A 15,006-nucleotide genomic window follows, 5' to 3' on the forward strand; every position below is an offset into this window, starting at 1 on the left:
CGGGAAAAATAGAGTTGTTTTCTTTTCTTTTCATTTCAGGAGAAGGCAAGTGAACAGAGCCTTAGGGCAATGATAAATTCACAACCCCTGTAGGATAATTCGCACCCATTTAAAGGAGGGTGTGGCAGACTAAGGATTTTTTTATGTTAAAGGGGTGCGAATTATCCTACAGGGAGTGCACCCCTTTAAAGGAGGGTGTGGCAGACTTTAAAGATTTTTTGATGTTAGAGGGGTGCGAATTATCCTACAGGGAGTGCTAATTCATCATCACCCTTCTTTTATTCCGTAAGAATCAAAACAATCATAAGGTTGTCCTTAACAAATGAATATCTATTTTTCTTGTCATCATGGATTGTATCTGTATGTCTATTAAATTTCCACGGCAATCCAAGAATGATATGGAAAGCATCTATTATGACCAATCACACCAAACATATCGTGATAGAGAAAGAAACAAGACTATTCGGAAACTCACATTTATGCCAAAACGATTGATATGTGTCAATTGTAGGCAAAAAACAAAAGGAGCCGTGACACTCTGAGCATGTTTGGCACTCATTCTCCGTGGGGCTTCTCTCAATTTTACCTCGTGAAGTTTAAAGATTATGAAAAATCAAGAAGACCCCATTCGAGAAAGCAAACCCATTTTCGTCTATTTCTCCACACAAAAAGCACTGAATCATGGTTTGAAAGGGTGAAAAATCTTAGGGGCCGTTTGGATACGCAGTTTTAGAATCTTGGATTCCCTCAAAATCGTTGTTGGGAGATGAGAGAAGGAAACCGAGTTCTCTTTAAAATCTTGGATGTTTTAGAAATCTCTCCCACATTCTGGGATTTCTAAAACCTGGTAACATGGGATGATCTCCTGCTCCCTTGTTGACGGAAAGAAAGGTGAGAAAATAAAAAACTACGGCTGGTCTCCTTCTCTCATCTCCCAACTACGATTTAGAGGAAATCAAAGATTCTAAAATCCGCATATCCAAACGGCCCCTTAGTGATTTTATATAATGAAAATTTCCTTCATAAATATTATTTCATTTACAATATGAAGGGTGTTTTCGTACGTAAGTAGCTCCTATTGGATCCCTTTTCCTTTCCCTCCATTAACAACATGTCAACATTGCTCTTACTCGTAATCTGCCCGACAAGTAACTAGGCTTTGAGCGGGTCAGGTCACGATCTAATTAATTAGTTGAATTTTAAATTTGGTTCAGCATTGAATTTGTAGATGAAAACGACCATGACTCAGCTCATAAAACTTTTGATTTAATGGGCCATAGTATGGCTTAGTGGGTCTTCATTAGAAAATGATTTGATCACTGAATCTTCGATTCTTCCTTTTGGAATCGATTTATAAGAATTCTCAAAAATTTTATATAAATAATCAAAAAATGTGGCCGATACTGAAAATTTCATTTGCAATTTTGAGGCATAAAATGGCAACTGATATTTTAACTACCATGTTTTAATAATTGCACAAACTCAACTTGTCTTTTCTTCTAATTGGCTTCTGAGAGGTTTTTGGGAACTATAATATAACCTTTGACAGCTGTTTAAATAATAATAGTCAAGATGAGTTATTGCAATTTCTTTTTGTTTTTGATAGGTAAGCTGGGATTGAACCTCCGACCTCTACAAAGTCTTGATCATTGAGCTAGAGTCTCAATCCCCAGTTAGTGCAGTTATCAAAACGCATCATAGTAGTGCCAACATTAGTAGTGGCTTAAAGACTTCTTAAAGGACATCTGCTTCGTCATGTTTGATCAGAGATCTAGAATAGTTTGGTGAGGGTGGAACCAAGGGAAAATATGTTGAGACTTGTAATGGCCAATCATTTTCATAGCCCATATAACCTCAGCACTATTTCCTTAATAAAAAAAATAGGCAACTGATTTTGGCACTACCATGTTTTAATAATTGTGGAAACTCAGGTTGTCTTTTATTTTTTAATTGGCTTTTGAGAGCTCTTGGGGGACTTGTAACATTTGACACTTCTTTAAAAAAGAAAAAGATAAGTTCGTGCAATTATTAAAATATAGTTGTGCGAACATCAGTAGCCTAAAAATTATTGTTTGGCTATTGATGGTGGCACTACCTCAACTCAACTCAACTCAACTAAACCTTTGTCCCAAACTAGTTGGGGTGGGCTAATGAATCCTTTAGAAAATTTTCATGAAAAAAGTGAACGGATCTACCCGGTTCAAATTGACTAAGTCTAAGCCTGACACTAGTTTGGTTCGTCTACTGATGGTAGCACTACCATGTTTCGAAAACTGCACCAACTCATCTGTCTTTTATCATTTAAACAGTTGTCCGAGGCTATTACATTTCCTAAAAAGCTCTCATAAGCAGATGAGAGTGCCAATATAAGTAGCCGGTTTTTTCTTTGTAAATATAGTGTGGTTTGCTCATACTACAGATATAATTGTAATACATGGGTGGCTATAGGCATGTCTAAGTTTATTTAAAACCTTATATATGTGAACAAGGGCAAGTCTAAGTTTATTTAAAACCTTATATATGTGAACAAGAGCGTAGCCGCCCGCCCCCCCCCCCCCCCCCCCCTCTGAAAAATCTAAAGAAAAATTTTATAAAGCTTCCAAAATTCTATTATTACCCCTTGCCCCCATCAATTTTCTAGTTTTTGTGAAGGGGGTCTTTAAAATATTTTACCCTTTAAAGCCAAAAGCCAAATCTTGCTTTACTGATGCTATTTTTAAGGGATTTCTTCCAAAATTTCCCACGATTTTAGGGGTTTTAACGATTTTGGAGGTTCTCTGAAATTGTAACGTCCCTCCAATGCCCAAAGGTATGCTCCCTCCCCCTCTGTCTCAATCTCTAACTTATTCTCCTCAAGATCTCAAAAGAACATCCCTCTCTCTCTCTCTCTCTCTCTGTCTGTGGAAATAAATACCAAGAGATTTTATATGCCCAAAGGTATGCTCCCTCCCCCTCTGTCTCAATCTCTAACTTATTCTCCTCAAGATCTCAAAAGAACATCTCTCTCTCTCTCTCTCTCTCTCTCTCTCTCTGTGGAAATAAATACCAAGAGATTTTATATGTTGTGAGGATATTTGCTGGGTACCACACCTATTTACTGTAGCCCAACAAATGAAAGGTTTGGATCATCCTAATGAAAGGTTTGGATCATCCTATGAAGTAGGCCCCACGGCACCTTTTGAAAATATGGGACTTCACACACACAAATTATCGAGGGTGGTACCGTTTTGACGGTACTTGACGGTCGGGCACCTTATAAAAACTCCTAAATTTCAATCTCTTACTTAGTTCCTGTTTGGATTGCAAGATTTCTTTGGAAAAAGTTTAGAAAATAATTTTTTTGTAGGATTGTTTTGGAAAAGTTTAGAAAATATTTTTTTTTTTCAAAATTTCATGCTTTTCCATAGTTTTATCGCACATGAAAAAAAATTTCTTTTCCACAGTTTTACAAAATCCTTTTCCCTAATTTTATTTACATGGAACTTTATTTTATAATGATATCCCTAAAATTTATCATTTCATTCTAAATTGTGGAAATAAAAAAATATCCCAAAAAAAAATTTCCTCAGGAAAAACATTTCTTGCAATCCAAACAGTGGCTTAAGGTAGAGAAAGGTTAAGGAAGCACGGAGGATCCAATGTATAACAACCATTGTTTGCCCCCTCTACCACAAATTCCTGGCTCCGCCCTATATGTAAATGTTTGTCAAGCTATTAAATACATCTGGATGAAAATTTCTGTATAGTTATTAAATACTTTAGATAACAAGCAACTATATTGAATAAATATTTCCCAATATTTATAGTTTAATTATAGGGAGATGATTTTTTCGACCAAGGGATAATGCGCCCCCTTTTCACGTGAATTGTGGGCAGACTTTAACGCTTTTTAACGTCGAATCACGTTACAAGGGGGGCGCATTATCCTACAGGGGGCAAAAAAATCATCGTCCTAATTATATTCTAGCACTTCTTATTTTGGTTAGGTTGGAAATTTGGGTGTCACTAGATCCCTTTTCCGATCTAATACATCCCACCAAACATCAAATAAAGAAGATTCTAGAATATCTGTTTTGAGTAGGAGTGTCAGTGGATCCACTTCGGATAGGGTCCACCATGTGTGGTTTGTCAACTTCCGTCTGGATCCCTTATTAGTCGGATCCTTCTTGGAGTTCTTTTCAGATCTACTTTTTTAGTCTTAAGTCTCTATACATTTTAAATCGTACTGTCCATTGGAGTATCTAGGTTCTATTTAACTAGAGCTTAAAATTAGGATAGGAACTCTCAGATAAGGGTGCAACTCGTGTCGGGTTCAACCCAAAAACAACTCAGGTCAGGTTGAGTTCGGATTGGGTTGGATTTGGGTTGACGGTTAGGACAGCCCAACCCGAGTGAAACCAGACATCTTTTTGAAAGCTTAAAAACTCGGGTTGGGATAGGTTGGGTCGGTTTGAACTCGTGTTGGGTTGGGATTCCGATAAGGTCGGGTTCGGGTTGGAAAAAAGGGATCCTTGGGTTGGGTTGGCCTCAACCCGACCCGAGTTGCACCCCTACTCTACGATAGGTCTGAGAGAGGAAAAGTCATCGATGAAAATGAAAAGCAGTTTTTTTAGTAGGGTATTTTCATAAGAAAAGGCGGGAAAAATGAATGTTTGTTGTTTTGCGGAGGGTTTGTGAATGTTATAAAATTTCCCCTTGTAAATAGTCATAAATGAACAGAAATATTAAGGTAATTCCATAAATTGGCGACCTCAGTTGGGTTCTAGATGCTCCATCGGATTTTGTGGCTATGTCTAGGTCACAATCCTAAATAATTTCGGACCATAGGACTTAGGATACGGATGTAAATTAAGGCCGAAATCCTATCCATTTTAATGTTTGGGACTTGGGTTTGCACCTTTTTTTTCATTGCAAACCAGACAGCCTAAAAAAAAACTTGCTATGTGCTGTCCGTACTCATGAAATCCGTGAACCCGGCCCATCCAATTCAAGACAGTCCGTAGCCATGTTTCTCGGATCTTCCGTGATTTCATTTTCCAGACCAACTTTTTTCAGTAAATAGTGGCATTCTCTTAATTTATCACAACGACGAGGGTATAAAAGTCTCACCAGCCTTTCATCTGCCGACAGGAGCCCAACTCAAAACCCCGATTCTCTTTCAGACATCTTATTCAACGAAAATGACTAAACTACGCTTCCGTGCCCTATTTTACTGCTAAAAAGCTCCTGATTCTGCGTCCCAAACTTGCAAAAATAAAAACGGAATTAAGAATTGTTGGAACCGAGTGTCATTTTCGAAATTAAAACGAAATTAAGAATTGTTGGGACCAAGTGTCATTTTTGTTATTAATGCCAAAAAAGAGGGCATAAATGAAGACCTCTCCCCTCTATCCACGTACAAAACACAGATACCATTTCACGTAGACCTGGCAAAATGGAACCCGTACCCGCGGGTACACCCGGCCTGCAGGAGTACAGGTTCCAATTTCATTACCCGCGAAAAAAAATACCCGCACCCAACCTGTACCCGCGACCCGCGAGTGGGTCTGGGTCGGGCATTGGTGCCAGTGCCCGCGGGTTACCCGCCATTCGATTTTCAACTTTTTATTCTTAAAGCCTAAACACTAAACAGTAAAAAATAGACTATGTGGGTGGGGCAACAAAACAATTCAAAGCAATCAGACTATGTGACTGGTATCTTTGGTTATACCAAAACAAACACTTGTTAAAGTAAATGAAAAATTGTATAATGAATGGGCGTATTAACATGTACTCATCATCCCATCCTTGATATTTGATCCAGCAGCAGCTGCTGTTGGATTAAATATCAAGGCTTGTACATCTATCGTGTACCACCTTTATGTGTTCATACACCCATTCAGCATATAATTTCTTTTGGTAAATATATATATATATATATATATATATATATATATATATATATATGTATGTATGTATGTATATAATTTCTTCTTTAAATTTGTCATGTTCCGTGTGGGTACACCCGTACCCACCCGGGTGGGTTCCCGGTTCATGAAAGGCTATCCGTACCCGTGCCCGTATTTCTTACCCGTATCCGTACCCGCGCGGGTTACCCGTTTGCAGGTCTAATTTCACGAACTTTATAAATACCGAGATATCTCTCATCCTAGTTTCAACTTTCAACTTTCAATCTCTCTCTCTCTCTCTAGAAGTATAGGTAGGAGCGACAGACAAGAGAGAAGACAAGACCGTCTGGTAAAAACCCTAACCCTAACTCTCTCTCTCTCTCTCTCTCTCTCTCTCTCTCATTTGATTGGAGCTCTGCTTCTTCTTTTTTCATTTTTCCTAATCATTAGGAGCTCAGTGAAATGACGAGATTGCCCCTGAATGTATCTGCAATGGAGCTCCGAGCCGCGTCTGACTGGTGGAACGAGATCAACGAGTCGACTCAGTGGCAGGACGGGATCTTCTTCTTCCTATGTGCTGCTTATGCCCTCGTCTCTTCCGTAGCTCTGGTTCGAATCTCAATATCTCTCGTTAGGGCTTTTGATTAGTAATGGAGGGTTTCTGATTAGGCTTCTGCTAGCAGAGATCGTGTTTCTAGGGTTTTGAAAATTGAGTTCTCAACGTTTTTTAATGGATTTTTAGTTAGGATTGATGCAGATGCGTAAAATTTGAAGACTTGTTTTGTACTGTGGAAGTAGTGTGTTTGCTGATGCCTTCGAAATTATTGTTGATTCTTTATTCATTTCTACTTTTTTAGGGTTTCTAGTTGGTTTTTGTGATAGAAATTCCACGCTCTGTATCGAAGGGTATCTGTTGGTTTGGTTTTCGAAAGATTGTAGTTTTAAAAATGTGATTGTTTGAATACTTTTTTACTGTGTTTGAATGTTACGCCCAAATTGCAATTTGGTTGTTATTGGGGCCTTCTTAGATTGCAGATTACACCATGTGAAAATGCCAAGCTTCACCCTATTAGAATTTTCCTACACATCGACTTATCCTTTTGTTTTTGTTTTTTTTGGCAAATGTTTCCTTTATTATAGTTGCAGTGTTAATTAAGTATTTCTTAAGTTGCAATTTGGAACTTAATTTCGGTTTCAATTTTTTAAAACTGTTGTCTGTTTGGTTCTATCCATGACACCTTTTCGAGCATTAGTGTATGCTTCACTTCGTAGTATTTTTCCGAGTGCTCTAGTTTTGTGCTTTTGCCTATATACTTTTCATACATGTGTGTGGTTGTGTTGCGGTCAAATTTGATCTTTTGGCTTTACAGCATGTGTTGTCAAGTGTGTATTGAAAAGTTTTTCATTCGGGCTCGTGGGAAGTTTTTCGTTAGGGTGGATTCCTGAGATAATGCATTCGTTTTATGACAATGACATGCAGATTCAACTAATCCGAATTGAATTGAGAGTGCCTGAATATGGTTGGACAACGCAGAAGGTCTTCCACCTTATGAATTTCATTGTAAATGGAGGTGATTTTGAAATCTTGATTCCTATTTCTTTCTATATCTCCTTATTGGTTTCTAAATATGAACTATATTGCAGTGCGTGCTGTTGTGTTTGGATTTCACAAGCAAGTATTCCTTTTGAAGCCGAAGGTAAGTAATGTTTTCACTTATTGATTGTAGCTTGAATAATTGTTACAGCCAGCTATCCTATTAATACTTCCTTATGAGATGCTGTCAGCAGCCTTTTCTGTCAGCTATCCTATCAATACTTCCTAATTATTGTTTTAAACTTAAATTTGCAAGCCATTGATTGGATGAATGGGTTCGTCTGATCAGTGAGATTTTTGGACTCTTGTCCATCTACAGTTTCATGGCCCTGCACATGTCACGATAATATCATAGTTGCTGTTTTTATTTATTATGACTGCCTTTCAAACTCGGCGGAAATTGTACAAAATGCTAACATTCCAGGAGCCTTAGCACAGGCTATATAAAGGAAGGGCTAATATAATTTGAAGATTTTTCAATCAATCAGTATCTTAAAACAACTACTTCACTCCGGTTGAAAGGAAATGATGGTGGCACTCAAACTCCCATCTACAGTTATTTTTCTTTTATCTAAGGCAAAAGAAAATGTCTTTTTTCCCTCTAGGGGATCTACTTACTGAATCTAGGCCACTCATTCATCTTGGCATTCTGTGTGTGCAACTCATTCATGTTATATACAACTCATGTAGAACTCCTTTGTCTATTGTTTAGACTGCCACTGGGAGAAAATTATGCTTCTGGTCTTTATATCCCTTGTGTTAGGATTCTGCAATCAGTTAGATGTTAAAGTTTGATGACTAGATTTGCCTAAAGTTGACTTTGCTTGCAGTGCTGGAAGCTGTTGCCTTGTTATGGGAACTAAATCCTAATGTTTGTCTAAAGCAGGTATTTACCTTAGTGTTATTGGACCTCCCTGGCCTTTTGTTTTTCTCAACATACACACTGCTTGCCTTATTTTGGGCAGAGATATATCATCAGGCAAGTAGGAATGTTGGTTTCAGATTTTCATTTGATAGCTTCTCCTTTGTTTACTGTAGATGATCTTTTACGATCATTCATAGCCAGATATCAACATTTACGATACTTATGACTGACATCTTTTTTCTTTGTTGTTGGCAGGCAAGAAGTCTTCCAACAGATAAGCTCCGGATTGTATATATTTCAGTTAATGCTGGTATATATTTTATACAGGTGCGCTGTTGTCAACCAAACACATTGTTTTCCCTGCACCATCATCTGCAAGGTGACACATTTTAATCGTTTGTCAATTAACTGGCCAGCCTGTAATATCAATGGGGGAAGAACAAGGACCGTCTTCTTGAGCTTATTGAAGTAAGGATGGTGCTAGCTGGTTTCCTTGAAGTTGGCATGCCACTTGGAAGAGGGTTGCTAATCCCCTTTTAAAACAGGCTTATCCAGTGGTTGTTGGTTCATTTCCACCAAAAAGAAGTTTCTTTTACTGTTTAAAAGAATTTTTAAAGTAGTGTCCGTGGCTGTTTGATCCCTTGATTGAGATTTTTTTGCCTGTTCGGTTTTCTAAGAGAGTTCAACTGGAACAAATACTGCTCAACTCAACTCAATTAAGCCTTTGTCCCAAACTAGTTGGGGTCAGCAGTTCAACTGGAAGAAATAAATGAAAAAATTATAATAACGAACAGCATGGTCTTAAGAAAATACATCAAATCAAACCTAGCAATTTAAGAATGATAGGTGCTTTTACACTTCAAGTTCTTCTATGGACACTTATGCAGACAGCTCTTGACATCAGGTTTGTATTTGGATATACCTGTGGATAAATGACAACATTGTTGTGGAGTCAATTGGAAAGGTATTTATTGCAGGTTAGTCTCTCTTCCCCATCATTCTTGTAGTTGAGTTTTTGCCTATAGTGTTTATAAGCTCTATTAGAATTTATGTACTCCTAATGGTGAATATGCTTCTTTATTTATATGTTGGTATTATTCAAAAAATATAACAATAAGTCTCTTCGCTGAAGTATGTCTCCTACTTTTTCAGTGGTGTCATTTATTGCAGCACTGGGTTTCCTGCTATATGGTGGAAGGTGAGATTTCTCTTTTTATTTTCTGACATCTAGAGTAACGAAAAAAGCATTTGACATCTTTTTAAAGCATGATCATTGTGATTTCATTAATGCATATGGTTCCATTTTATGCTTTGGGTTGGATTCGGATAAATTTATACCAACGTTCTGTTCACAGACTGTTTTTCATGCTGAGGCGCTTCCCCATCGAATCAAAAGGGCGTCAGAAGAAACTTAACGAGGTTTATACTCCTTTATCCATTAGATAATCAGATTGTAGAAAACAGTTTTTGAGGTTAATTATTTTTTGTTGGTAGAACTAATCAACATATCTTTTGTGAAACAACGAATTACTCCAAAAGCTTAAGCCATTGGAGATGACGTTGTTTAATCTTTTATACTTTAACACTCCACCTCACTTGTGGCCCCTCATTTTAGGGTTGGCCTACACGTGGCACATGTGGCCCTCTTTTGGGTTGGCCATTACATGTGGATTTTTAATATCAAGGAGTTTTGAACCCAGATTCTTTCTTTGCTCTGATACCATGTGAAACAACCAATTACTCCAAAAGCTTAAGTCGTTGGAGATGACGTTATTTTATCTTTTATATTTTAACACCTTTAAATTTCTCTAAGCTCATAAAACAAGGATCCTAAAAAGTTCAAATTTGTTGGCCCAAAAAAATGGATCGTTGTACTTATATGATATGAAAGTCCAAAAACAAAAAAATGGACACCAAAAGAAGATTTTTATAGATCAAATAACTTGTTTCAACCAAATTTCCCAATTATCAATGAAGGAAAAAAAAGCAAACCAACCACCAAAATATCAGCAATTATCTCATCTCCCAAAATGTAATTTTGATGGGCGGCTCCTTATCCTAATTTTATCTATTTCATGATTTTCATCTAGGTATCAGCTGTTTCTTTTTTGGAGTTGGTGTTTTTTCTTTTACCTACAAAATGCAGTTAAAATGACTTTGTTAAGTGATAACTTGATAAGTATCCAAAATGGCATGAAATATCTTTCTATGTTTGTTCATGGTGAGTATAGCCCTCTATGACACATTATGAGGGGTTTCTGGTTATAGAGAGCACTAAGGGATGGTTCGTAACAGCTAGCAGTTCGGGAAGCAAAAGCATGATATGATGCATGAACATGAAGGGAGAAGCATTGGGAGCAGGGAGCAGGGAGCAAGGAGCAAGAAAGGCGAGATTTGCCGAGAAACAATTGTAGTGCGCTGAGAGGACAAGAAAGTTTCATTTATGAGACGACTTCCTCACATTTGTTTCTCTTGAATTTCTGCTGGATTCTCTTGCATTTCCTGTATGTTTTCCCTGCATTCCCCTTGTGCATCCCTTTATTGGATACAAATGAACATATTTTTCTCCCATTCGCATTCACTCGGTAACAGGGTGCCACTTTGAAACTGGTTTACCTGCAGCTATGGCTTTCATCATATACAGTATCTGTTCTGTTTCTTTTATTGAAGAAACTGCTAAGATTTTTCAATTGACTTGTTCTAGCTCAGTGGCTTCAACTGGGACCTGCTTAATTAGTCTAAACTCTAAACTGTATTTGCTGTCAGATATTTGGAACTTATAAACTGTGCCACCTGGTGATAGCACGTGTGACAGTATTGATTCTAGGATTGAAATAGTGGATATTTCAATTCAAGTGGGGCTTACTATAATGTTCTGAATTTCTGATAGCTGTGGGTTTGCTGCAGGTTGGATCTGTTACTGCGATATGTTTCACCTGCTTTCTCATAAGATGCATTGTGGTGAGTAGCCGGAATATGGTTTCATTGCATGGACATGTACTGTTGTGAAATGATTATTTTATTCTAATGACCGTTACATTGTCAAAGTATACAAATAATTGAAGCATTTTTGCACACTCACCGTTGACCATAATGAGAAAATATGAAATTAAACAATAACTTGGTGGAATAGATTTTATGAATTTACAGAAATTCATTTATAAAAAGGTGAAAGAAAGAAAGCAAAATATTTGTAGTTTGTAAGTGATAAAAAAGGGTTTGAAGCTAAATAATTAATTAATTACACTAGGCTACTAGCAACCAAAGATGGGAAACCTTTCAACTATAATTTGGAGAAAATATTTTTCAGACTTTGGCAAAATGCAATTTATGGGAAAAAGAACAGAGAAATCTTAGAAAAACATTAATAATTTAAAAAGGGAAATGTTATCACCACAACCATATTTTGTTATTTGCACAAGTTCAGCTGTCTTTTCTTCTTTAATCGGCTCTTAAGAACTTGTTGGAAAATGTAATAACCTTTTGACAGCTCTTTAAATACTAAAAGACAAGATGGTTTATGAAAATATCAAAATATGGTTGTGCTGATATCATTTCCCTTCAAAAAATGTTTTGATAAATAAAAATAATGAAGCCAGGTGCTTCCTTGGTTGGTTGAGGTTAGTGTAGTCTTGTGAAGTATGGGAATGGAGGTTTGGACTGAAGATAGGTCTTCCAGCAATAGCCTCTACCATGCGACACTATAAGGAGTGGGGGAGTATTGGGAAGACAGAAGATCTATTTATCAAACTGTGGTCCTGGTTGCATAAGTGCATCATATACACTATTAAGCTGTGGTAGTTAGTAAATGATTTAGAGCTTGGAAGTTGGTAAACTCAAGCTTCAACTCAACTCAACAAAGCCTTTGTCCCAAACTAGTTGGGGTCGGCTAAATGAATCCCTTAGAAAAAATTCATGAAGAAGGTAAAAGGAATCTACCCGGCTCTAAACTCAAGCTTATATTCAGATATTTTGTCGTATCTATAGGAGATTGAAATAGACCATATTGAGGTTACCGTATGGAAGTGTGAACCTCTTGATTCGGAGCAGGCTGGATAATTTCCTAGACTGTAGGGATTTGTCTGATATCTCAGCAAGTCAGCGGATGTAAAAAAAATCATGAACATCGAGAAGATGAGGTTCAAAATAGGTGAGGATGAGGAAAAAGATAGAGCATTGTCCCCTCTCGATCTCCTGCCACTTCATTATTAGCAACGGGCATTGGACTATTAATGCACCATCGATATAGATCTAGTCACAATGTTGCATACTAGGGAGCGTTCACTTGAAATTTATCCAATTTCCGTGATTTTTCCTGGTAAGTAATAGGGCTGTTATGGGCAGCATCCAACATGATTAGGGCTGTTAAGGTGGCACAAGAGAAGGCTGCACTATAGAGGAACTTTATTTTGACAGCGGGGGCACGAAAACTCAAAAAGCTACATCTTGAATTGAATTACTTGGAGAGGGTAAACTAAAAAATTTGGGCCCTTTTACATAGATAAAAGTCTTGGATCATTTTACCATTCAAAAAAAAGAGTCTTGGATCATTTTATAGTATAAGAAGTCATTTTTTTTTGGAAAAAGTATAACAAGTCATGGATAACCAAATAAACCTACAGGATTGCTATTCAAACTTTAAACATAGAATCTTGTGTATCAGAGTCCCCTTTAATCGGCCCTGATCTCAAATTCTGGTACTCCATCTAAGGCTGGCCGCTTTGGCAGACATTGAACTGATGACCAAAGTGTAATCTAGATATCCAGTTACATTTCCTTGTCTTTTTGTGCTGTTCTTTTTTTAGAAAGAAGAAAATTCACCTGTTGCACTCTAAACAGTTGCCAGAAGATCTCCAGTGTTACTTTTGAGATTGATTAATTGATTATTGTTTGATATGTCCATTTTAAATCCCGAAAAATGGAAAGAGAGCTAAACGTCTCTGAGATTGATCCGGTCTTCTTATGCTAAAGGTCAAACAACATTTGGCTGTGCTTAACTAAGTTCTTAAATTGCAGGTTGCAGTGTCTGCATTTGACGAAGATGCTTCTCTTGACGTTTTATACCATCCAGTTTTGAACCTCATCTATTACATGGTAAGTTATCCCATCTTAATAGTCTTGTACCCCATCTTAATAATCTTTTCCTCATTACCATTTAAAAAAATATCTTCTCCTAATCATATCCTCCGAGTCTGATAAACTGCTGCCTGTATGTAAATGTCAAAATCAGCTGGCTGAGGTCCTGCCTTCAGCTCTTGTCCTTTACATCCTACGCAAGCTCCCTCCTAAAAGAGTTTCAGCTCAGTATCACCCAATCCGATAACGGACCAGTAACATCCTTGACTGGTTATTTACCTCAAATTCACCAGCTGTAAACAGATTCTGGTGGGGTTTCCTGCACTAGGAAGCGAAGCGCAATGAGAGATTGGATATGGTGTATGACCCATCTCCTGTGGGCTTTTAGTTCTCTGATTCTTTGGTTGCGTGGGGGTGATTTTTTATGGCTTCAGGGTTGTTGGCTATGTTGTATTTTTGTATTATCGGCATGATTTATTAGAGATTCTTCCACATTGTTTATTAGAGATTCCCAAAGTTTCATGTGCTTGATTTGTGTAGGGAATCTCACAATTTTTCAATTTTGTTAGTCTTACTGTTCTTTTCTATTGTGTAGTGGAAGCCAGGTTTCTGATCTCACGCATTATGTTTCTACTAGACACTGAGCTCTAGATTTCTATTTGAGTATCATCAAATGTAACATTTTTTTCGCTTCATTTGAATGTTCTCTCTGGTTATTACAATGTTCATGGATTTGTTTTCGATTTGGCTCACTTTTCGGGAGTCATGATAGGGGCACTGGGAATGCAACAAAATGCATCATTAACAGTGTTTTGACGGAAATTAAACCCCGTTTTCCTACATTTTCCATGGCAAGTTACACAACCGAACTGAGCCTTTGGGAATTAGTCTAGGGGCAGTAAAGCAAAATTCGGAACTCATATCAAGCTTTTTCATTATTTGTGAACTGAGATCTGGTAGTAAGAAATGATAAAAGAAAATGCATCCATTCCGAAACTCGGAGTAGTCACTTTTTGGTTCATTGCTGCTCAGTTATCAGCAAGTATTGAAATTTCGGACAGAATCATATAATTTTGCCCAAAAATTTTAAATTCCGGTTTAAATTTTGGTCGCGGCCAAAACCATTTCAGTATTTCGGCCGAAATTTAAAACCATGGGTATCAGTCTCTACATTCCATCTGTATCATGAGATATCTGGATCAATTTATCTGAAAATTTTATTCCACGGGTTTTGGAAGCATGTTGATTAAGAATTGGAGAAGTTGGTAAATGAGAAAGGCAATTGGTATAGTACTGCCATGGTTTTGCCATTTCAAAGCACTGCAATGTCCCAGCATTGGGCATTTGGTGAGTGCAAAATTAAGGGAAATATTGCACGGTCCTAGCCTGTCCTTTATTTTCTTTTAAATCGGCTTGTGAGAGCTTTTTGGGAACTGTAATGACCTTTTGACAGCTCTTTAAACACTAAAAGACAAGATGTGTTAGTGCAAATAACAAAACATGGTTGTGCTCATATCATTTTCCTATATTAATTAACTCAAAATGCAAAGACCTATTCATAATAAATTGAGAAAAGAAAGATG

At 37.3% G+C, this 15,006-nt stretch overlaps 1 protein-coding gene across 2 annotated transcripts; it reads left to right on the top strand.

Annotated features, from left to right (window-relative positions):
- The first annotated feature begins 6,158 nt into the window (after nucleotides 1–6,158).
- LOC143884080 (tobamovirus multiplication protein 1-like) lies at nucleotides 6,159–14,118 on the top strand. Of its 2 annotated transcripts, none has more exons than XM_077387468.1 (12): nucleotides 6,159–6,237; nucleotides 6,347–6,497; nucleotides 7,369–7,459; nucleotides 7,533–7,585; nucleotides 8,369–8,461; nucleotides 8,603–8,674; nucleotides 9,252–9,324; nucleotides 9,500–9,545; nucleotides 9,703–9,766; nucleotides 11,255–11,308; nucleotides 13,364–13,441; nucleotides 13,578–14,118. In XM_077387468.1, exons 2-12 carry the CDS (start codon nucleotides 6,351–6,353, stop codon nucleotides 13,668–13,670), a joined length of 864 nt encoding a protein of 287 aa, XP_077243583.1. In that variant the 5' UTR covers nucleotides 6,159–6,237; nucleotides 6,347–6,350; the 3' UTR covers nucleotides 13,671–14,118. The 2 variants fall into 2 exon arrangements, with proteins under 2 accessions (XP_077243583.1, XP_077243582.1); XM_077387467.1 differs by having other exon boundaries at nucleotides 6,165–6,237; nucleotides 6,339–6,497.
- Nucleotides 14,119–15,006: the final 888 nt, after the last annotated feature.

Source organism: Tasmannia lanceolata, unplaced genomic scaffold, assembly GCF_043159265.1.
Source record: "Tasmannia lanceolata isolate RefF3 unplaced genomic scaffold, GAP_Taslan_0.1 ptg000008l, whole genome shotgun sequence".
Taxonomy (NCBI): Eukaryota; Viridiplantae; Streptophyta; class Magnoliopsida; order Canellales; family Winteraceae; genus Tasmannia; species Tasmannia lanceolata.

What these genes read in the sequence shown, in the direction of transcription:
- LOC143884080 (XM_077387468.1), top strand. Translation starts at nt 6,351, where the DNA reads ATGACGAGATTGCCCCTGAATGTATCTGCAATGGAGCTCCGAGCCGCG. An exon ending in GTCAGAAGAAACTTAACGAG is followed by an intron (nt 9,767 to 11,254) that starts GTTTATACTCCT and finishes GGTTTGCTGCAG; the next exon opens with GTTGGATCTGTTACTGCGAT. An exon ending in TGAACCTCATCTATTACATG is followed by an intron (nt 13,442 to 13,577) that starts GTAAGTTATCCC and finishes TGTCAAAATCAG; the next exon opens with CTGGCTGAGGTCCTGCCTTC.